At 43.7% G+C, this 24,335-nt stretch overlaps 1 protein-coding gene across 4 annotated transcripts in view; it reads right to left on the bottom strand.

Moving 5' to 3' along the window:
* Nucleotides 1–24,335, bottom strand: part of Sts (steroid sulfatase) — a 177,680-nt gene that overhangs the window by 58,548 nt on the left and 94,797 nt on the right. For all 4 annotated transcript variants that reach the window (XM_010611155.3, XM_010611156.3, XM_010611153.3 and 1 more), the window contains one exon: nt 15,717–15,853. In XM_010611155.3, coding sequence (XP_010609457.1) covers nt 15,717–15,853 — 137 coding nt within the window. The remainder of the gene's footprint in view (nt 1–15,716; nt 15,854–24,335) is intronic.

Below are 24,335 nucleotides of genomic sequence, written 5' to 3'. Positions count from 1 at the left end.
ACATAGAGATCAATGAGGCTTACGGGACGCCAATTAGCCATGACCAACCCCCCCGCAATCTACACAGAGACATATAATAATCAAGATCCCAGAAACCCAACACAAGAACAAAGCACTACAAGCAGTTAGAGAAAAGAAACAGATCATATACAAAGGAAAGCCCATCAGAATCATTGCAGACTTTTCAACACAAGCCCTCAAGTCGAGGAGTGCCTAGAGTGAAGTATTTCAAGACCTAAAAGAAAACATCCCCCAACCTAGACCTTCCAAGCCATCTTTCAAAATTGATGGGAAATAAGATACTTGCTTGATAAAAACACCTGAGGAACTTCATGAATACCAAACCAGCACTCCAAACAATTCTAAACAATATCCTAGAAAAAGAAAATGAAGGTCAGAATTCTATGAGGCCCAATAGAGGAAAGCCATCAGGCAAGGCAAAAAATTAAAGGAAGAGGGGGAAAAAGAAAAAAGAAAAGGGCCAACAACAGAAAAATACAATGACAAGGATAAGTAAATACATATCAGTTATAACCGTCAATGTTAATGGCCCCAATTCACCAATCATAAGAAATAGGCTGGTAGAATGGATTAAGAAGCAAAATTCAACAACAGGCTGTATTTAGGAAACATACTTAGTTCAAAAAGAAAGTCACAGACTGAAAGTAAAAGGATGGAAAACAGTTATCAACATTACAGGAACCCAGAAAAAAGCAGGGGTAGCTATCGTATTTCTAAACAAAGCAGATTTCAAACCAAAACAGATTAACAGAGACAAAGAAGTTCACTACATCCTTGTAAAGGGAACAATCCAACAGGAGGAGATGACAATCATAAATATATATGCACCAAATACTACTGTGCCGAACTATATAAAACCAATATTAACAGACATGAAACATCAAATAAGCACTAATACAATAGTAGTGGGGGGGCCTCAAGACCCCACTGTCATAAACAGACAATCGAGACATAAAAAACAAAAAAGAAAAAACAAAATAGAAGAACTGAACCAAGGTTTTGAGCTTGGACTTAACAGATGTCTACAGAGTGCTCCCCTCCACAAAATCAGAATATACATTCTTTTCTGCTGCACACAGGTCATTCTCCAAAATAAACCACAGGTTAGCTCATAGAACATGTTTAAGTAAATACACAGGAATTGAAGTTATCCCTTGTATATTATCAGACTATATTACACTTCAACTGGAGAACAATAGCACAAGAAAATGCAAGAAATTCACAAACACATGGAAATTGAACAACAATTTCTTGAACAAGCAATGTTTCACAGAGGAAATTACAGATGAAATTAGACAGTTCCTACAATTCAATAATGCCAGTACAACATACAGTAATGTATGGGACACAATGAAAGCAGTTCCAAGAGGGAAATTCATAGCAGTGAATACCCATACCAGGAAAACAGGGTGAGCTCAAATAGACAACCTAATGGTGAACCTTAAACCCTGAGTAAAAGAAGAGAAAGACAAACCCAAAGCTCAGGCAAGGGAATAACTTACAAAGATTAGAGCAGAAGTCAATGCAATGGAGACTAAGAGAATGATACAAAAAAATCAACAAATCAAACAGCTGATTTTTTGAAAGAATAAAATTGTTAAATCCTTAGCCAACCCTAATTGCTCAGATCCAGACAATTAGGAATGAAACAGGTGAAGTTACAACAGATCCAGCAGAAATCCAGAGGATGATCAATACCTACTTCAAGAATCTGTACTCTAATAAAATGGAAAACACAGAAGAAATGGACAGATTCTTGATACTTGTGAATTACCAAAGTCAAATGAAGAAGATAAAAAATTCTAAACACCCCAATTACAGTCAATGAAATTCAAACATTATTAAAAGTTTACCTAGGAAGAAAAGCCCAGGTCCTGATGGCTTCACTGCTGAATTCTACAAGACATTTAGAGAAGAACTACTGCCATTACTCTTCAAACTTTTCAATAAAATTGAAAGGGAAGCAATGCTTCCAAATTCATTCCTGGAAGCAAGTATCACTTTGATTCCCAAACCAAGGAAATACCCAACTAAAAAAGAGAACTACAGGCCAATCTCTTTAATGAATATAGATGCAAAAATCCTTAATCAGATACTAGCAAACAGAATACAGAGGATCATTAAGAAGATCATACATCCTGGCCAAGTTGGATTTATTCCAAGGATGCAAGGATGGTACAACATACGTAAGTCAATAAATGTAATACACTATATTAACAAAGTCAAGGACAAAAAACATATGATCCTCTCGATAGATGCAGAAAAAGCATTTGAAAAAATTCAACACCCACTCATGATAAAAACCCTACAAAACATTGGGAATAGATGGTCTCTATCTCAACTTGAGAAAGGCTATCTATGAAAAACCAATATCCAAAATCATATTACATAGTCAAAAACTGAAAACCTTCACCTTAAAATCGGGAACAAGAGAAGGATGTCCTCTATCACCACTTCTATTCAATATAGTTTTGGAAATATTAGATAAAGAAATTAGACAGGAGAAAGGAATAAAAGGAATAAAGATAGGAAAAGAAGAAGTTAAACTGTCATTGTTCACTAATAACATGTTACTTTACATAGAAGACCCCCCAAAAACTCCACCAAAATACTTTTGGACCTAATTGTTAGATTTGGTGGAGTAGCTAAATACAAACAAGGTTAACACTCAAAAATCAACAGCCTTCTTGTACACAAATAACAGACGCATTGAGAGAAATAAGGGAAACAATTCCTTTTACAATAGCATCCCCAAAATGAAACATCTAGGAATCAATATAATGAAGGAAGCAAAAGACCTCTACACTGAGAAGTACAGCACTCTGAAAAAAAAAAAAAAGATTGAAGAGTATATAAGAAAATGGAAAGACATCCCCAGTTCCTAGGTAAGAAGAACCAATATAGTGAAAATCGCCAGACTTTCAAAGCTGTTATACAGATTCAATACAATCCCGATTGAAATTCCAACAGGATATTTTACAGAACTAGAGAAAACAATACAAAATTCATTTGGAACCAGAAGAGACCTAAAATAGCAAAAGCTATTGTAGGCATCAGAGACATGGCAATGGGTATGACAATCCCTTACTTTAAACTAAACTACAAAGCCATTGTGATGAAAACAGCATGGTGCAGGCAATGAAACAGAGCCGAGGATCAGTGGAATAGATTAAACAACTGCTGCAGAAACAACTCTAGATGTTCTCAGCTACCTCATCTTTGACAAAGGAGCCAAACTGCCTCACTGGAGGAAAGACAGCCTCTTTCATAAATGGTGTGGGAAAAATTGGATTTCAATCTACAAAATTAAAACTAGACCCCTGTCTATTACAATGCACTAAACTAAAATTGAAGTGGATTAAAGATCTAAATATTAGAGCAAAAATATTATACTTCCTGGAAGATCAGGTAGGTAGAACTCTCAAAGACCTTGGCATAGAAAAAGACTTTATGAACAAATCCTCAGTAGCACAAGAACTTGCACAAAGAATCAACAACTGTGATCTTATTAAAAATCTTCTGCAATGCAAGAGACCCAAGGAGCTAAGAGACAACCTACAATGTGGGAAAATAATTTTATTAGCTGCTTCTCAGACAAAGGACTGCGATCTAGAATACATAAAGAGCTTAAAAAATCAGATGCCCCAATTCAAAAATGGGCAGCTGAAATGAACAGACATTTCTCTGACAAAGAAGTAAAATCATCAAATAAACAAATGAGAAAATGTTCATCATCACTGATCACTCGAGAGATGCAGATGAAAATGCCACTGATATTCCACCTTACCCCAGACAGAATGGCTGCTATTAAGAAATCAATAACAAATGTTGGCGGGGTGTGGGGAGAAAGGAACCCTTCTCCAGTGTTGGTGGGAGTGTACACTGCTGCAATCATGGTGGAAATCAACATGGAGATAACTCAAAAAACTAGGGTTAGAGGTTCCATTTGACTCAGCTATCCCTTTGCTGGGTATCTTTCCAAAACTATTAAAAGAATCATACCACAGCGACATATCCACACCCATATTTATCGTGGCAGTTTGAAAAGCTAAACTTGGAAACAGCCCAACTGCTCATCAAGTGGAGACTGTATTAGGAAGATGTATTGTTTTGTTTTTTTATAAAATGGAGTACTACTCAGCCATAAAGATGAAGACACTAGAGATATTTATAGCTAAATGGAGGCACGTTCTAAGCGAAATAAATACAACACACTTGTTTAGAATGCTGTATCCGAGGGTGACTGCATCATGGAGCACTAATTCCTTATGTGGCTTCATCCACTTATAAGTTCATAGCTGAATGCGCTGTTATGGGGTAGTTTCTTCGCATACAAAGGGGATGTGGTATAACCTGGAAGGCTTTATCTTTGCCCCCTTCCACAATTTTGGCTGCCATGGCCTGAGCAACTTTACTTTTCTAGGCTCTTCTGCCTTGATGTCTCCACCTTGGGCCCACTTGACCATGGACTGAACCCTCTGAAACTGTAAGCCAAATTAAACTTCTCTTTCTTTAATTTGCAGGTGTTGGGTATTTTGTCCCAGCAAGGGGAAAGTTGTCTAAAAGAAGAGGGGATAGAATTGCTGACAACCTGGGCCCAAAGTCTCTGCCCTTCCCCTATAAGCAGAAGCCATAAGTTCAATGGGGCCACAGATACGCTGATGCCATACAGACTGGACACACAGAGTTGGGACCTGAATTCTGTCTCTGCCATCTGCCTGTGAGCTTCCTGAGACAATTATTCCATCTCATGTTTCTCAGTTTACAAATCTATAAAAGGGAGTCATTCAAGATGCTCATCCTATTGTTCTGCAGGAACCTTTATGAAAGCAGAATTCCAGGCAGAGGGTTTGTGGCTGGCGAGTAAAGGTGAATCTGTTCAGTAGTGGTGGCAGAGGAGTCTAGAAACATGAAGAAACCATACCAGTTCCCACTTCTTCCCTCTTCCAAATTCCCTTGCAAAGATGACACAAGCACTCTAGGAGAAACATATTCAGATTCACCAGCACCATAAGGATATCAGTGAGTGTGATAGATACACACCTGCATGCAAGTGAGATCACACAGGAGAGCTCCCAGAAGGGAACAGGAAGCAGAGTGGCATCAGCCAGATGTTCCCTCCTCATTGCCCAAGCAAGATGCCTGGGAACAAAGCAGGAACCTTCCTTTCAGGTCAACTGAGGAAAACCCAACCTCTCTAGATCTTGAGGCTTGTGGTTCTTGGGAAACTCACCCATGCTCACCTCCCCCTAATGTTCGTCCTAGAAATGTTGGCAACAGAAGTGAGTCCAATGATACTGTTGTCAGGAGTCTCCAGCAGATCCCAGCATCCACGGGAGCATGGCAGGGAGGCTTAAGAGCTCTTGGAATTGGACCTGAACTCCTTTTATCTGGCTGGCGGGCATTATGGCCACCAGTGGTGCCAAGTGCACAGGTGTGGGTAGCTTGGCACTGGTGTAAACCAATCACCACTGCCCACTCACACATGAACGTTGCCCAGTGAATCAGCTGGTGGGGGAAGGAACCTAGGCTGTAGTCCCTGGCTTACAGTAGTTCTGAGGGCTTCATTACTATGAGCCTCATGTGGAATGCAAAAAGACTTAACCCTGCTGCATGCCACCTGGAGACAAAGTATAGTATCTGGCCATCAGCCTTTCTCCTACTGAAGTTCTCAGAGGTACACACTGCGCAAGAGTACTTAGCAAGAAAGACCATTATCTATAAAATTGGGCAAATGATAACACACAGTCTTTTTGCACACACACACACACACACACGTGCACACACACATCCAGATTAAATGTCTAATTATAAAACAACAGCCTATAAAAACATTGGGTTAAAATAAGAGAACACACATATAATTTCGTTGCAGAGCTGGGGATAAGGAAACCTTTCTTTCTTCTGGTATTACCAAGTTTGACCAAGGAAATTTATCACACAAGACCCTACCTACAATATGAAAACACAAAAGATGTAGGAAAAATATTTGCAACATCTATGTAAAATATTAAAATCTCTGACATGTAGGTAGACCACGTAAGTCAATAAGAAACTGACAGTAGAAAAACATCTACGATCTAATAGAAAAAAAAAAAAAGCACACAAAGAATATGAACACAACATTCTCAGCGGAAGAAGTAACAGTCATGGACTACAATTCATAGAGTTTCACCTCCAGGAATAATAGAAGGGAAAATTGGAATACTAAATTACATTTCTCACCTGACAAGCATAAAATAGATTAATAATACTAAGGTTAGTCAGCATATGAAAAAAATAGCATTCTCATACCTCACGAATGAATGTCTTATGGTTGCTGTGGTGGCAGCTGGGGTGGGGGTAAGATCACACGGTTAGAGGCCATATTGAATAAAATTTGAAAATTTGAAACTTTTTGACATAGCAGTTTAATTCTTACTTCAAAACGATTCCCACAAGTTCACACAACTTTACAGAAAAGAATATTCACGGGCAGGGTGGCGAAAAACAAAAAAAAAAATTGTGGATACCTCTTACATAAAAATGGTGAGTTATAGACTAGGAAAAATGAAATGAAAATTGAAATGTTGAAGCAAAAAAAAAAAAGGCCCAAACCTATAGCTAGAAAAGGAAAAATCTGCAAAACAATACATAGAGTTTGTATAAAATACTCTTAAAAAGACATGTCATACCTTTCTATTACTAGATGATATTGGAAATATACAAATGAAACCTGATCAGTAAACTCTTAATGAGATTGTCTATCGAGAACAAAACTGCAAAGGAACATTTCCCTTCTCGCTAGGGGGTCGGCTGCTCCCTGCCTGCCCTGCCAGAGACTGTTTCTCTTTCATGATGCTCCTCCTCTCTGCTGCCCTGCCTCGCAGCCAGCCAACTATGGACTGAAACCTCTACAGACCGAGAGCCAAAATAAAACTCTCCTCCAAGGTACAGGTGCGGGTACCGTGTCTCAGGAATGAGTAAGTAACTAAGAAAATCACATACCATTTTCTCTCTTCGGGGATTAAAGAAAGATCAACTTAGTTCAAATGAAATCCCGGGAATAATGTTGTATATGTGGGAAACCTTGGGATTTGAAAGCAGACAGAAAACGCTCCCAAACAGCACCATCATACATTTCCCAAAGTTTATTCTGTACCTTTGTTCCTGTTATTTTTGTACTATCTCTTTAGCAAATGCATTGGGCACTTGTGGAAGGAGAATCTTACATACACGGCTCTGTACCAGTCATTCCTTTAAATACGGAGCCCTCACCAATTGCAAGACATCTTCCTGAACTTTCAAAGGCTCAAAACGCATCTTACATTCAGCTGAACTGAATGGTCTGCATGGGCACTATTGTTTAACACCTTTCCTGTCGAGACCTGCTTACCCAAGAAACCTACTCATGACGACCAGCCCCTGCTAAGTCTTCGGGAGATTCCTATCTGTGTGCAGGTTGGTTTCAGGATTATCTTAGCAGTAATGGTTTAGAGTGATAGGACTGGAGGTCATATTTCATTTAATGCAGAGCTAAGTTTCTGTTCCAAGCATGTATCGAGATTTGATAGTCTAGATAAGCTAAAACAGTTCTATTTTCTTAAAAATTATACTGGAGTTTCCACTTTGGGAAATTCACATGACACTGAAGTTATGGACTTAAGTAGATTTTACCAACTCATATTTTAAAAGTGTGATTGAAGGATAGAATGGAAAAGAAACTTAGAACGAAAGTATCCCATGGTCTCACACACACACACACACACACACACACACACACACACACACACACACAGAGGCTTTTGATAGGTCCAAAAGGAATTTTCCATGGAGAAAAGTACCAGTAATGCAAATAACGTCCAATTTGCTACTCGAGTTGAATTTTAATAATGGTCATAAATGCCTTAGGGTTTAGAAATGAAACACGTAAGTTGAATATTTGAAATACACCTTATGCGCTAAAATGCAAAATACTGACGACCATGTCGGACCTAAGTGAGTTCACTAAAACGCTCACCAAAGCCCACTCCCTATCAGCTTAAACAGTGCACCATAATTAACATGTAGTGTATTCTTAGCTGTCTACTTTGAAATGCCACTTTTACATTGACATGAGACTATTTTTTCTGGGCTTCCTATTCTGTTCTACTAGTCCCTCTGGTCGGGAGCCAATACCACATGCCTTTTTTTTTATCTCTTTTAACTGGAATCCTGCTGAGTTCGTTTAAATGAAATGAAAATTAAAAGCATATCACTCACCCCAGAACTCCAGAAGGCTGAGGCAGGAGGATTGAAAATTCAAGCCCAACTTGGGCAACAAAAGGACTCATTGAGACCTTGCCTCAAAAATTTAAAAAGGGCAGGGAGGGGGGCGGGCAGGTGATGGATCCAGCTCAGTATGAAAGCCTCAGGTTCAATCTTCAGAATCCAAAGAGGTGGAAAAGAACACATCCAAGAATTTACACCACACCCAATATCCTTTGCCTGGAGAAGCTCACAAGTCTCAGGAGCACATGATCTCATACTCTGGCTCCTATCGCCTCTGAGAACCCCAGGCTGTACATCCCACTGCGACACTGACCCTAGCTGCCGAGTGAAAATGCGTGGTATGTTCGCTGCACTGAGCTCTTCAGACTGGCCTCACGCTGGTGAGCTAACAAGGGCAAGAGTGAAGAGCAGCATGCTTCCTTGTGTATGGATCACCTCTGTCCCCTGCCTACAAACCTGTAAGGCAGAAGCCTCAGCTGGTGACCAAGCAGAGACATCACTTTCACACATTTGGAGCGTTTGTTTGATAACCTTGGATGCACTCTTAAGAAGTGGGTCACCCACAGTGCTTCTATTCTTCCTGCTTTTGAGTCTATATTTTGCTCTCCTCCTTAGACAGTCACAATTTTAAAAGCAAATCCAGCTAATCAGCCAGAGCAACGAGAGGACGGCTGTGATTGGCCTATTTGTGTATGCATTGTTACACCATGGCTCCCGCGGAACACAATGGCTTCCCCATTCTTTGATCTTATCGACACCAGGAACGCCTCTTCTACCTGTTATCTCACAGGTGTGCCATGGACCTGGGGATACCAGCAAGAGCTCTGCCTCTGGAATTTAAATACTTGGACATTGTCCTGGCCTCTGAAAGCTTTCCCACAATGGCATTTTGAATCTTGTCCAGATGGCTAATCCATGTCCTCCTAAGACACCAGGAGCCATCTTTCCTTACCTCCCTCCTGTCATTGGCCACATCAGTCATACTCATGGTAATCACTTCAACGCTGTTCTCCTGTTATCTTTGGAGACCCTCATCTGAAAAATTGGAATTGTTGATCATTTTGATTATTATACTTCTTGCTCAGGCACTGAGCTAAAAATCACATAATTCCATGTACTTCTGGTTTGGCTATCCCAGCCCAAACTCATACTGAAATTTAACCCCCATGGAGTGTATTAAGAGGGTGGGACCTTAATCTCACTCTGATGTTCGAGTCCAAGCGGGGACCTCTGAGATGTATTGAGAGTTCAGTACAGCTGTAAGGATAGGGCTCTGACCCAGGGGACGATGGCTTGTGTTACAACTTGTATGTAGGTCTTTCCCCAAAGCCTCATGGGCTCATAGGTGGGGCTTTACAGAGCTGGCTAATTCTAGTACATGTGATAGCTACATGGGCTTAGAATCATTCTGGGTTTGGATAATGGAAGCCTCACCTTGGGTGTGGGTGGCATCAATCAACAGGCTTATAGCCTGGATGGAATATAAAGGGAGAAAAGGAAGGCAGGCTGGCTGCTGCTCTTTGCTGCTTGCTGCCTCCTGTCTGACCTGCCATGGACTGTTTCTCTCCTAAAATTCCCCTCTACCACACAACCCTACCTTGGAGCAGCCAACGATGGACTGAAACCTGTACAGATTCTGAGCTGCAGTAAACTTTCCCTCCTTTAACTTGTGGGTGTTGGGAATTTTGTCCTAGCAACGAGAAAAGCAATGAAGACAAAAGAAGGAAAGAGACCTGAGTTGAGAGGTCGGTCACCGTGAGATGTCCTACACCATCTTGGGACAATGGATAGAGTCCTTACCAGCAAGATAGATCTCTCCAGACACAGCTGCCCAGTCTAAAACTTCCCAGGCTTTTATGCAATGAGCCAAACAGACCTTCATTCTTAATAAATAAGCCTGTGCTATTTACTTATAGGAACAGAAGGTAAATGGATTAGATGCATTATGGATTCTAACATTTGATTTAAGGTCTCCAAACCAAGATAAGCTCAAACGTAGCCAAGTAAATTACCGCTTCATGCGAAGTATTCCCCACTCTTAATGACTGCTACTCCTCCCTCAGCATACAACCCACTGCAATCCTAAAAATGGTAGAAGCCGCCTTTCCTTGTTCCTGTTCACCTCTTCCTGTTGTCTAAAGTTGTCTTTGATTTACGTGCTTCTTCCCTGAAGTATTCTCTGCCACTGAATTCTAGACACCCCTTACTTCTCTGAATCTCTCCTCTCTTTTTCTAGCTGCTCCTGCAGTTTTCCTGTGGGGAGTCTTCCTGTTTTGATCTTCCTTTAGACCTTTCTCCCAGACTTCCTTTGTTCAGTAGGAACCAGAAGTGAGCATGTTATTTTCACGTCTTAGAAGAGGTCCCAGGTATCAAAATAAGAATATTTAAGAAACTCACGTTAGAGATGCCATGCTCTGAACCCCAAAGGAAAAACACAGCCTCAGAGTGCAGGCTACATTCTGCTTAGAACAAATGGATGACAAAGTGAAATGGTACAGTGATTTTTAAGGTCTTCCTGCTTGCGAGGAGGAAGCTTTTATCCTGGTTTAGAAGGCAACAAATTGTGGGTCACAAGTTGTACAGCTTCCTGAGACAATTTCTGCAGAGTAATCTTACGTCCCACCATGGTTGGTCTGTTGTCTACGGGAGAAAGACAGACACCGGCCTCCTTCCTGCCTATGTTCCTACTCATTTGGTATAAATACGAAATAATTGTTCCCTGGGACTTCACCTTTAAAAAATCATTCATTGAGCACATACTCTGAGCTCTAGTATTGCAAAAGTGACTGTTTTCTGTTTTGTTTTGTTTCTTCCGTAAACTAACCCAAAGCAGTTCTGCTCAAGAAAATGTACCTATAAACTGAGAGGTTATTGAATGCAGTTCACTGCAGAGTTCTATGTTGCCACAACTACTTTCATGCGAACATCCTAAAAAGGTTCCATTTTGGAGTGGATCGTCCATCAGAGCCATGTCCAACAAGCTAAGCCCTGTTCAGAATCACCCTGCATGGGGGCATGACTGAAATATAAGGGAAATATTTACGTTTTAAAAATATGTGCTACAGTAAAAGACACACTGCCATTAATCCCTGTCAAAATACCTTTCCTAGCTTTAAACTCACGCATCCTACAGTCCCTGCCACTTTCTGAAGCAACTCTGGAGTCTCCTTCTGGGCATCTTTAGTTGCACTGTTGTGGCTGCCTGGATATCCTGAATGGATTCTAAGTATTTCCGTGTCGTGGTCATATGTACTTGGGGGACGAGCCAAAAGTAACAGACCTAGTGAACGATGCGGATGAGGATGCACCATCGTGCTTTTATGAGCCCGCCTTTCTGTCGGGTGGGCTCTCGACAGCGGTGTGCAACCGTCATTTTGATCGCACGCCCCGTGAAGACACCCAAGAAAGAAGACCTCCAGAACTGCTTCAGAAAGTTGCAAGGACGATGACACAAATGTGTTGGACGTGAGGGCGAGGATTTTGAGGGAAATTCACTGCAAGGTGTCTTTTAACTGTCATGCATTTTTTTTAATGGAAACATTCACCATCCATATTTGTCGATCACACCTTGCGGAGCTTTTTCAGGTTTCAACGGTCTTGTCGCTCCCCTGGACTCTTGTGAATGAGGCTCTTCACACTCTTCCCCATCCCTCAGAGATGCACACTTTTAACTCTCCATCGGCCGCACAAAGAGGACTTGATTACACCCCATCTCCCAGCACTTGTCTCACAAAGGCCCTCCGTATGTCATCCCTTCATCGATTCTCTATGCCCAGAGAAGTTGGCACCATCCGGATCTCAGGAGTGGGCGCCCTGACAGCCACGCAGAATCAGGGGGGGAACTGAGGAGCCTGCCTCCGTACGGAGGGGAACGACCGACCCTGAGCCACCCAACACCAAATGCACTAAGACTCCTGGATGCTCCGCGGCGGGCCGCTGCTTCTCTATTCCTTTTCCACCCATGAGAAAGACTCCTGGTCCAGATGGGAAAAGAAGAATCTCACAAATACCACTGGATCCAGCCCTCAGCAGGGGTAGATGCACATTTTTGTTTTACGTTCACCTTCTCATTCTCAGCTTGCATTTCTCTTCCTAAGAATTCAGCACTTGCAGGTCTAATCCTGCGCAAAGGCTGATTTATGAGTCCTCCGCGAGGTTCTATTAATAGCAGGAGGCTGGAAATGAACGCTGATTGCATGCAAATTCCGCTTCAGACACCAGGCTTGGGACACTACGGGCTGACGAGAAGCAAGCGCTGGCAGGCACCGCGTGTCCCCTGTACCTCCTTCCGCCTGCTGCCCAGGCCCCCGAGCACCCCGGGGTGTCTGCAGCCAGTGTGAGGCCCTGTGCCGCACAGCCAGCATGGTGCACCCCAAAGTGCCGAGGGCACCACAGCAAACAATGCGATTTTACACCGCGTTTCCTCCCAACCCTCAGCTGCTTCCAAATGAACGCGGACTGGGATTCGGATGTGGCCCTAAGGCCCGAGAGGCATGCTGTCCCACCCTCTCTCTCTTCCAAAGCTGCTCCTGCCTGGCCCCGGCCCCTCCCTAGGACATCCCTCACCCTCTGACCTGAGATACGCTCACATCTCCCAGGAGAGTACTACGTTGCTTAGCAGCCGCTGCCTTCCTTGAAGCCAAGAGTCTCATCCTCACTCCCTCTCCATCCTGGATCCCCACGAAGCACGCGGCACTGAGCGGGCCCGCAGGGCGTGAGTCCCGAACTCACATCCTCTTTCCCAGGAGTCTGTTGTTAGCCGTGCCGCCTCCCTTCTGCTATGCAAAAAGGGGCGGGCGAAGGTGACGTGGCTTCCAGGCTGTGGATGCCACACCTGCTTGACCAGCTGCTGACCCATTACGGATCCGCGGGGCACAGGGAGCAGGTGGTCTGAACCCTCTGCAAGCCTCACCTGTGGTGTGGACGTGATGAGAGTACAGCTGCTGCGTGGACCCCTGGGAGCCCAAAAGCAGGACACTCACGTGGCACCTGGGGCCAGGTGTACGGAGAGCTTGCAACAGGCAGCCTCCGTGTGAATACTACAGACTCAACACCCTAAGCCCCTCCAGTCTGCACGCAGCGAGCCAGGTCTGGCTGCCAGGTCCCCGCCGCATTACCCCGGCTCTGAGGTCCGCCTTTGTCCGACTTCCGAACAATGACACAAGGCAACACAGAAGCACAACAAGCACACATCCAAGAATAAAGCCATAAGCTACCGGGAGCACGTCCGGAATACACCTCGCTGGGTGCGGGGGACCCACAGGGGACAAGGTTTTCACACTGCAGGGCCCTCGAAGGTTTTAGATATAGGGAAGGACAAGAGGTTAAGACCCTAAGGGGGGCGAAGGTGTGGTAGACGAGCATCCAAGCGTGTTTCATGTATGTAGAAATCTACCAAAACGAAACTTTCTCATCTGTATAATGAATATGCAGTCATTTAAAAATGAAGGAAAACATTTTGAAAGAAAACACTGCACAACTGAGACAGACCCTCTGTACCTAGTGCTTCTGGCTCAGTTTTCTTTGCCATGGAAAAGGTTTCTTTGTATGGGGCCGTCTCCTACCTGCACCTTTATTTTATGACCTGATAATTCAGAAGGCTATAGTCTGGAGGGACAGACAAAGAGAGGCAGGGAGGGAGGGAGGGAGGGAGGAAGGAAATAAGGAAGGAAGGAAGGAAGGAAGGAAGGAAGGAAGGAAGGAAAAGAAAGGCACACATAAATATATATCAATATAATACCTGGGTACAACACAGATCTCAAAGATTGAAAATTACTCCCCAGATATTCTAGAGGGAAAACTAGTGATAGTATAACACTGCAAGATGAACTTTTTAATGCACAAGAGTAGGTATATGTGCTATTATAATTAAATAAAAATTAATAAGCACGATGTTGGCAGAGTGTGCATATTAGCCAACAGCCCTCCTAGTCCTATTAAGAAACCTGACACATTAAAATCTAACACTCATTAAAGAGATAAAATATTCTGCTGATTCACACTATGAAATATGCTTCTGATTTACATTACCGAGGTGTGGAAAATGTAAATGGATTTCTATGCAAGATTTCAAAAGGAATAAAAAATGAGGGAGCCGGCCTGTGTCGGAGGATGGAAAAGCCCAAAGCACTGGGCAGTTTTCTTACAGAGCCTGACACGGAGAAAGTTCTGGTTTCCTTTCTCCTGCTTAGAACTTGTCTTTGGTGCTCACTCTTGTGATTCTAGGGCCTTGTGCACAGTTGGAGAAGAAAGTTAGAAGCTGTCTCCTCGGAACTCTTCACACTGAGATGAAGACAAAAGGCCCAGAGATGTAACAGATCAGAGAGAGGGGTGGGGGAGAGGGAGGAAGAGAGGGAGGGAGAGAGGGAGAGAGGGAGAGAGACAGAGACAGAGAGAAGAGATAAGATGGTGAATCTCAAGATGGTGAGTGCGCCATGATTTAAAATGAAATGAAACTTGCACACGCCTCCTGTAATCCTAGCACTCGGGAGGCTGAGGCAGGAGGGTCACTTTGAGTTTGAGACCAGCCTGGGCTACATAGTGAGTTCCAGGTCAGTCCAACTACAGAGAAACTTAGTGATGCTCCTGGGTAGACATGGAAAGCACCATAGGGGGAGTAAAGGGGATTTAACCCAGGGCCTTTGTACTAGGCTACACCCTCAGCCTGCTTTTGTTTTATTTCATTTTATTTCTTTATTTTGAGACAGGGGTCTTGCAAAGTTACTAAAATGCCCAGGGTAGCTTCAAACTTGAGATCCTCCTGCCTCAGCCTCCTAGAGCGCTAGGATTACAGATATGTGCCACCATGCCCAGCTAAGTTTTAAACAGTGCCTCCATAAGGAAGTCCTCCATGTATTTGTGAAATAAAAAAAGTGCCGGGTTTCTCAGAAGTTGCTTAGGATGAGAAAGAAAGACGCAGGGCACGAGGGACTGTTGGTCCATCTGCAGACAGAGCAGCAGGAAAGTGAGGCAGAGAAGCCAGAAACAAGACTCGGGGATGCAGAGATAAAGACGTACAAAGCACAGCCCTGGCACTGGTTGGATGTGACACCCACCAAGGGTAAGGGCAGCCGCTGGTGTCCAGACCCCAAGACCCCTACACATCTACGTCCACCAGGAAGAGGTACTGTTCAGATCTAATTGCTGATTTAAGCAGGACAGATAAGGGCTCTGGCCTCGCTCCTGTCCTCATTCATGGCCCGGATCACACACAGACCCGCAAAGATGTCGCCAACGGCAACTACGGACAGGCACGCAGGGCGCAAGGTGCTTCCTGCATTTGGTTTACCGTCCTTAATGAATGTTTCTCTGCTTACCCTTTCTGAAAAGAAAAGCAAACACATTTGCTGTCTAGGAAGCCATCAGGAACCTAGGGGGAAACAAAATTCATAAACCAGGAGCCGGAAGGCGGCTGCTCTGTAAGGAAATGCGAGAGTCACACATACCCACGCTCCAGTCCATCTCCTCCACCGTGTCCCCGTAAGCGCCGTGGCGACTTTTGTTTGCAAAATCTTTGGAAGAGAAGAGAGCCGTGTGCACGTGGAGATAGGACAGGAAAAGGAGGAACGGTTTCTCAGCATTCCTGCAGAAAACAAAGCAGAAGAAAGGGTCAACAGCAGTGAAAAGCTTCTTCCGGCCATTCTGATGTCGTTTGATTCCGTGATGTCATTTGAAAACACAAAACACCATGGCTGGACTGGCTGGCATGAGACCTTGCTTTGGAGAAGGGTCAATCTACAGGGAGAGGCTTACTGTCACCCCCAGTGAATCAGCAAACGTTCACATCCTGTCACAACGTTCACATTCTGTCACACACCCTTCCTCCTATCGTAGTGCAACTCGGGAAGAACTGCAAAGGAAAAACGGACCACATTTTCCCAGTTTATACTAGTCCTCCATCTCTAGCGGCGACTAATATGAATTCAAGCACCCTGGAAGCACTACTCACTTGCTTCTCTTCTGCTACACAATGCACCTCCCAGAAGGAACCCTCAACTACCAACGCTGGGATTTTGGAAATGAAATGGAGTCAAACAGGAATTCTGCTCAAATCAGCCCCAATTTCCAGGTGAAATGAGACAGATGAATGATGTTGCCAACCGTATCTGTCAGTTACGGGAGTACAGGAACGCTACGGATTTCTGTGTTAGTTGTACTTCCTCTCCATCGCTGACTTTGGTTATTAATTCTTTAAGTCTTCCAGTAGAATTTGAGGGTGTCTTTCTGCAGAGGATCTTGCCATCCGCAAACAATGATAACTTGACTTCTTCTTTCCCGAAACCAACTTCACCCAGGGCCACTCACACACCAGGGATTTCCACGCTCCCGTCCCGTGTAGCCCTTGCCCCCACAGCCTCGAGCAAGGCAATTTTGTGAAGGTCAGAAGGTTTACAAGAAAGAGGATCAGTGAATCGCACAGTTTCTTCTGGAAGGTGACTCTCTCCTTTTGACCTTGAGTTGACTTTGGAGAGATACACTTACTATCCCAGGCTCAGTCTTTACTTTGGTCTGGAATTGGATCCACAATTCCACTCTTGCTCAAAGGAAATAATGACCAAGAGGCCACTTGGAAGGCAACTGGGGCACAGGATGCTCATCCACTTCCCAGAGCAAATGGACACAGCTCTTGGAGATGTATACAAGAGACTGAATGCCAACTCACTCCTTATGGTCCATCCACCTTGCTCTCACCCTCATTCTAGCTCTGATAGACTTTTGCTGTGAACCTGAGTGAATTCCTCAAACACCATTCTTCAGTTCCCCCATCTCTGCATGCACAGTGAATTAGTGAACTTTCTACTTGCTGAGACATGACACCAGAAATCCCCAAGTTATGAGAGGAGAGGTCTAATCTGACTCAAAGTTTTGGGAGATTTATTCTGTGGTCTTCCAGCTCCCAGGACCAACATCATGGTGGAAGGGAAATGGCAAAGGAAAACTGCTCACTCTGTGGCAGCCAAGAAGCAGACAGAGAACATAGGGGCAAGGATGAGAATAAACTCTTCCAGGTCACATCCCCAGGGACCCACCTCTTCCACCCAGGCCCCAGCCCCTAACAGCAGTCAGCTATGACCTCATCCATGGATGCATCCACCAATGAATGGAGCACACCATGATCCAATGACCCTCCAGAAGCCCCACCTACAAACATTACAGACTTTGGGTTGACGTGACATATTAATTCTAAACCATAATGCAAAGTTCTGACAAACCTTTGATCCCAATGGCAACATTCGTACACACATCCACACTGCAACTCAATACAAGAATAACTCCCTAACGTGGCCTGCACATTTACTGGTCTATGTTGGGGACAGATATTCATTCTGCCAAATGCTTAATTCTTCCTCTCCTCAGCATATATCCATCCTTTCCTAAATCATCTCCTTCAGCTCTGAGAAACATTTTCCCTCTGCCCAGGAAGACCTATGAGGGCTAAGGACCACGGGGGTTTTATTATCAATTGAATACCCAGGGCCTCTTCCAGGCTTGGCTTGTAGAAAGTGCTCAACAACACTGCCAAGTGATGAGATAGAGGGTTGTATAAGTGAGTGGGTGGATGCGTGGATAAATGGATGGATGAATGGGTGGATGGATGGATGGGTGGGTGGATCAGTGGGTGCAATTTCTAATAGAGCATTTGTTCCACTACACAAGAGATATTTATGTGCTATGTGTCACACTGGACCATGCACTGAGGCATTTCCTTTATATGACTGCATTCCTAGTACCACCACCAGTACAGCGATGGTATAAGGAGGTGGTAAAAGTTGAGTACATCTCTATGATAAGATGAAATATTGTATCAGCTTTTTCAGCTCCCGTGGCCCTGCCTGGCATCTAGTGAACTGCAGGAGTTTATTAGTACATCATGATTCAGGCCAAAATTGTTTCACTGAGTAGGTACGACTCCATCCAACTCTTGCATCTTTAGTCGCTGTGAAAGGATCATGTCTTACATTCAACATCTTTTCCACTGATTAAAGAAATCACGTAGTTAACTATGTAATTTTCTTTCACGCATATTGGGTCATGTAACTCCTCATGATAACTGAAAACAGTTCAAATTTCAGATTAGGCATCACACTTCTAACTTTGCCTTGAAAAAATAAAGGATGTATGCTTTCCTAAGTGCACATCCAGTTTCCTAATTATTAAAATGATATTTTCACCCATACAGTTGTCTTGGGTCAATATCTCATTCCTACTCCCTTTCTTATGTTTGTCTTTGCATTTACTAACTCCTAGTTCTTTGAAACATGATGAAGGCACAAAACACCAAACTCTGAGTGAGAACTAAGTCTAGCATTTCTTCTTCTGTGGACACGGGCAGATTAAATAAGCAAGTCATAGCTAATCAGTACTACAGTTGTTTGTGTTAATCAGTACTACCAGGTTTGTGTTTTATTATTCAAGCTCTTACAGACAGATGTTTAAAATTTTTTCTTTGTAGTACTGGGGATTGAACTTAAATCCTTTGCGCTGAGCTATATTCCCAGATGTTTTAAAAATTTTGTATCTCGAGATAGGGTCTCCGTAGGTGGCTAATTTGAATAGGCTAGGTTCAAACTCGACATCCTTCTGCCTCATCCTCTTAGAGTGCTGGAATTACAGCTGTGCACCGCCATAGATGATTGACCTTCTTTGAAAATAATAGTATAAAATGAGGGAATGCTGTCATGCCTTTACCACCAGAGAGCTAAAAGAGAGGAAGCTGTGCCCAAGGGTTTTGCTGTTCATGGAAGAAACCCCTTCCCAAACACCTCCTGTCCTCTCTCCAAGAAGCAGACTCTAGCCCCACAATCTCACCTCTATTCTTCAAAATGGGAAGGAAAAAACAAAACAAAACTCTTCACATGCATTCTGAAACAGATCACACTACCTAGGAGTAGTTGCATTGCAATTTCACACTCATCTCTTTTTCCACTTATTTTTTGGATATCCAGTTAAAGGAAATAGACAAGCGAGTCTAAAAAGCCCATCTTGCAAGCACTGCCCACGGGCATGGCTGAAAATATGAGATGGGATTTGCCACTGAGGACAAGTAAGTGCATGCCTTGAGACTTCCAGCATTGGGCTTTCGTCCAGCGCCAGTGTGGATGCTCCAGCTCTGGACATTGGTTTTTAAAGCTTTTGGACAAGTGGACTAAAGTAAAGGTGGAAGAAGAAAGGCGGCCATCAGCGTGACTGGTGGATCACAAGATGGAGGCACATTAAAACGAGGACGAGAAGCAACAGGAGTAAAGACAGTGGAACGAGCAAGCACAGAGTCCAAGATAAACCCCACCCCATGAGGAAGTCAGTGAGAGAAACCCAGGCACAGATCCACCAACTCAAGGGTCCCACGGGTGCTGTAGAACGGGACTGGTCAGAATCCAGGAGGACTCTCTGCTGAGGGACTCTTGTGTGTTTTTTCCAATGTATTATTCACAGAATAATTTCCCTATCATGACTCTCGGCAGCAGGACTCTTCTGTTCAGTGACAGTCCACATCAGAGAGGCCAGCACGGTATGCAACTGTGTCCTGTGCGTCAATGCCATGTGGAATGATTACCTTTCATACACAAAAACTACACTAGGAAACACAGGAAACTGGGCCTGTTTGCAAAAACACACTACCCAGAAGACTTAATGTGCAGGAATAGAAATAAAGTCAACAGTGCATGAGAATGAGGCCCGAGAGTTGTGAATCCCAGGTGTCCGTGTATGTCCAGGGTGTGACTACCTGCTCCAGCTCCTGTGAAGACGCCCTCTCCTTTCATGGCAGAGAGCCCACAGACCTGACAGCCAGGCATTCTGAGGACCTCTGTGTCTCCCTTCCTCGCCACGACTGGAAAACTGAATGACAGGTCCGGGAGCTTGCAGAGTGAGCGACATATCTCAGAAAAAGCTCAACTCCTTTTTCATTAGCTGTAGCACTTCAGAAAACAACTCTTGAGAATTTATCACACCCTGTATGGGAAGAGAGAACTTTTCCAGGCCACAGGCTTTAGCTCCATTTGTTAAAAATGCAGAAGGCAGGTTGCAAGCCTCACCAGTAGCACACAGTCGTTGCAGTCTCAGAAGAAAAAGATTTACGATATATGAAGGCTGGGCTGAAAATCTAGGCAGGAAGATGGCAAAGACATTAGGGCTGTTGCTCAGTGTGTTTGTTTTGCATTGCACACCTATTAGTTGCCCAACCATTGGAAATATGAAGGGAAGGGAAGGAAGCTAAGGCAAGAGCGTCCACAGTCAGTCCAGGCCTTCTTTACTACTACTCCCTAGAGCTGCAGAGGACGAGCCCAGGGCACTGAGAGGAACTAATCTCAAACTTGCAGAGGTCAGGACGGGCTCCGGGAGAGAGAGCTCAGCTCCAGAGGTTCATAGTAGACACCCGCATCTGCAAATGTTTCCATAAAGGTGGAAGTGTTTGGCCTGTTCACATGCACCATTTCCAGAAATGTACAGGGGCGGGCTCGGCCCTGGGGAAAGGATGGGCGACCTTTTTCAATACCCTCGTCAGCCCGGCATGCTGTGGATCCAGCACAGCGAAAGAGAATACTCTTTTGTAACTATACATGCTCGGCCCTCTGTACCTACAGGTTCTACTTCCTAGGTGCAAGAAACTTCACATTAAAAGATGGATCTTTTGCAAATGGGAAGGGTACCAAGGGATGGAGGGAGCAGGGAGAGGGGGAGAGAGGGGATCCAAAAAGACTTAAGGTGTGTTGTGTGCAGGCACCAACTCTGCGGGATGAATGTAATCATGGCTACTCAAACATGTAGTCATCCAAAATTGTAAAAACCTATTGGAAACATAATGGAAGTGGAACTGAACATGCTGCACGTGTTCCTTTTCTTGCTGTTCTTACCTAAGCAATAGAGCGTAACAAGCATTTCCCAAGTGTTTGCATGGACTGTTATGCCAGGTCACTAGTGACTGGAAGTACCTGGGAGATCGCGTGCAAGTTGTCTCCAATCACTATGCCTCCTTTGTATAGAAGGGACTTGGTTTGTGTGGGAGATCTTGGACTCAAGGGAAGACTGCGTTCAGTTACTACGAGCTCATCGTGGAATGAGAGACTCCTTAAAGGAAAGCTTCCTGCCTCAAAAAAATATCTTGCGGGTTCGTGAAAAGTAGAAACCAAGCCAGTGTTTCCTCCTGTTATTGAGCTATGTGATGTTGTCATGACACTCTTTAATCATGGAAAGTTTCTCTCACTTTCTTTCTTTGTTATTATGATTATTTTGCTTTGCATTTTTGTGGTCCTGGGGATCTATTCATGCCCTTGATCATGCCAGGTAAGTGTTCGACTACAGAACCACGTCCCAGCCTGACACTTTACTGAACATGTGTGTACAACTCCAGCTCGTTACCTCTAATCTTGAATCTGACTAACTTTCCCTCCTCAAATTAAAGTCAGTGTCACCCCTATTCCTTTATGGTTTCAACTCTTAGATTATGAAATGCTTCCAAGATCCTTGTATTCAAAATAAGCGCTACACCCCATCACCCATGACCCCCTCATGAACAACCGTGCAGCCCAGGAGGAAGGGCGTAACGCTAAGGTTGGAGGCATGCTGCAAATCCATTTCACAGTCTTTGCTTCTGCCAAACTGTGGGGGTTATCCAGCAGGGTAAAAGGGCAGATCTCCAGATGACATATTTATCATGTTGCAGCTTTTAGGGAGCTGTGATGAGACAAGTGATGCAGGAAGGAGTATTTGCCAATACCAACACTAGCACTAACTATGGGTATTGCTAATCCCTCTGCAAATGTGATGTCATCACTTCCGCTGGGAGGTCAGGGAGCAAGGTTCACTAAAGCTAGAAGGAAGAGACCTTAGGGAGAGATGGAAATGAAACACAGACCTCTACTTCATTTAAAATTTGGGATTTTGTTAGTCATAGACTTTTCAGTAAAGGACACAGTGAAGAAGAATCAGAGGTATCCTGTATGGTGCTTAACTGAAAAGGGTTAGCATTTGTTTAACTTGTAATTACAACATTTCAAAACACACACAGACACACACACACATACACACATACACATAAATTAAATAAAGTGACACGACTCACATAAACTGAAGGTCAGGGAAGACTATACTCACATCCAATGTCCTATAAACCAACAAATCCAACTGTTGGTACCATAACTGATACAAATTCCCTAGGTGTGTTTTAAATCATCTTATTTCTTGGAGATTTGCCTTTCTAATCCAAGATGTGTGTATTCTTAGGGAAAAAGATAAATGATGTCTCTAAATATGCAAATGTAAATGATTCTCCTAGCATAGAAACCCCGTTTTCAATGAATTTACAGAGAGGAAATGGCCAACATTATCTGGCTTTCCACAGAGCGGAACGATCAGGGTTCATCTCTAGACAAGATGACATCAAACATGAATCTTTTCCTAGCCGTTAGCATGACGCCTTCTGTCAATTCAGCACTGACCTGAACTAAAAAAAAAAAAAAAATTGTTTCCTGAATAAAATTATTCTGCAACCTTCATCCACTACCAAGGTAGTTCTGTTTTTCTTTCAGAATTAGCAGTGTCTTCTCCATCATGATGGCTATGATAATATTAACAACACCATGGCTTGTGCAAGTGAAAAATCACTTATCAAAACAAACAAACAAAAAACCCTGTAACTACAAGTGTTTCAGATTTCAGATTCTGAAATATCTGCACACACGCTATGAAGTATCTTTGGAAGAAGACCAAACAGCAAGCTTAGCATTCACTTACATACCATGTATACCTTATACTAATAGCTTCCTGGTGATTTTATGCAGCACTTTTAATAATTTTTCAAAAAAACTAAGTGTCAGGGAGTGGGATGTTCCACTTGGACCATTATGCCAGTTCCCCCCACATTTCAGATCTGAAAGCGTTTCAGATTTCACATACTCAAAGTAGGGATGCACAACCCACATAAGGACTGAAACAAAGGGGAGACCTGAATAAGTCCCCTAGACTCATCCCACTTCTTGTGCTTTTAGTCACTTGCTTCTAGCTGGCTTTCAAGAATCACCTGTCCTCATAGTTATGTGGCCAAGTAATACATTGTGAGACTCTCCCTAGGTTTGCTTGCAAGAACACTTCTAGCAGGCAGGTCCTGATGGTCACAAGGCCGGGGCTGTGTTTTCAGGAACTTGGAAGACACATTTGTTACTTTTGACTCAGGAAGGCTGAAAACTCTAGTCTCAGAGCCCACGAACACCAACATTCTCCAACATCCCCCTGTGAAGGTCCACGACCTTGGACTCAACATGCACAGACCACCGAGTGCTCCACTTCTCCACACTTTGATCATCTCCCCCCACACCTCAGACCACCCTGCTTCCTTTCCTCACAAATACCTTAGGCCTTATCCTCAGGGAGGTAAATCTGAGCCTTGCTCTCCAGTCCGTCTCATGTGCAAACTTTTTCTCTTTTGCAAAACTCATCATTTCGCTGATCTGCATACTCTGAGACGGGCAAAGCAGGCCCAGTTCATTTACACACTTGCAAAGATGGGTCTATTTGGGTGGTTGGGGAAAAGCACTGGATTTGGATCTCCTTTTGGAGCAGGCTCTGAATAATGATGGAAAGGTGTTCGGCTCAGAGTTTCTCCAAGAGAAGATGCCCATGTACCGATCTCACAGGGTCAGTCGTTCTGCAGTGTGACTCAGGGGCTGGTTGCGAAGGTGCCCACCGAACATGTCCATATCCACAGAGCTGCACACCCGACTGGGGGCCACTCTACGAGTATGCGCTCCACGCAAACACACGTCCTGCCGGTATCATTTGCCCTTGACATCTAAGGGGGATCTGTTCCACGCTGCATGGAAACAACAGAGTGATCAAAAGACCGAAGCTACGAGAAAAAGACATATTCAGAGCACATCAAGAAGTGGGAAAAGATGTATTCAGAGCACATGAAGATGTCGGATGAGCAGGGACAAGGGGAAAAAATGAGAACCGAGACCACCTGTCATGTAGAGATACAAGATCCCAATAATAAATGTAACTGCACTGTATAACTAAAACGTTCTAATAAGTTCAATAAAAGAAAAAAAACCTAGATTTCCAAAAAT

The sequence above is a fragment of the Fukomys damarensis genome, unplaced genomic scaffold (genome assembly GCF_012274545.1).
Source record: "Fukomys damarensis isolate Sample0158 unplaced genomic scaffold, DMR_v1.0_HiC HiC_scaffold_39, whole genome shotgun sequence".
NCBI classification, from domain to species: domain Eukaryota; kingdom Metazoa; phylum Chordata; class Mammalia; order Rodentia; family Bathyergidae; genus Fukomys; species Fukomys damarensis.
Note: the sequence above shows the minus strand (reverse complement) of the source record. Positions and strands in the feature narration are given on the sequence as shown.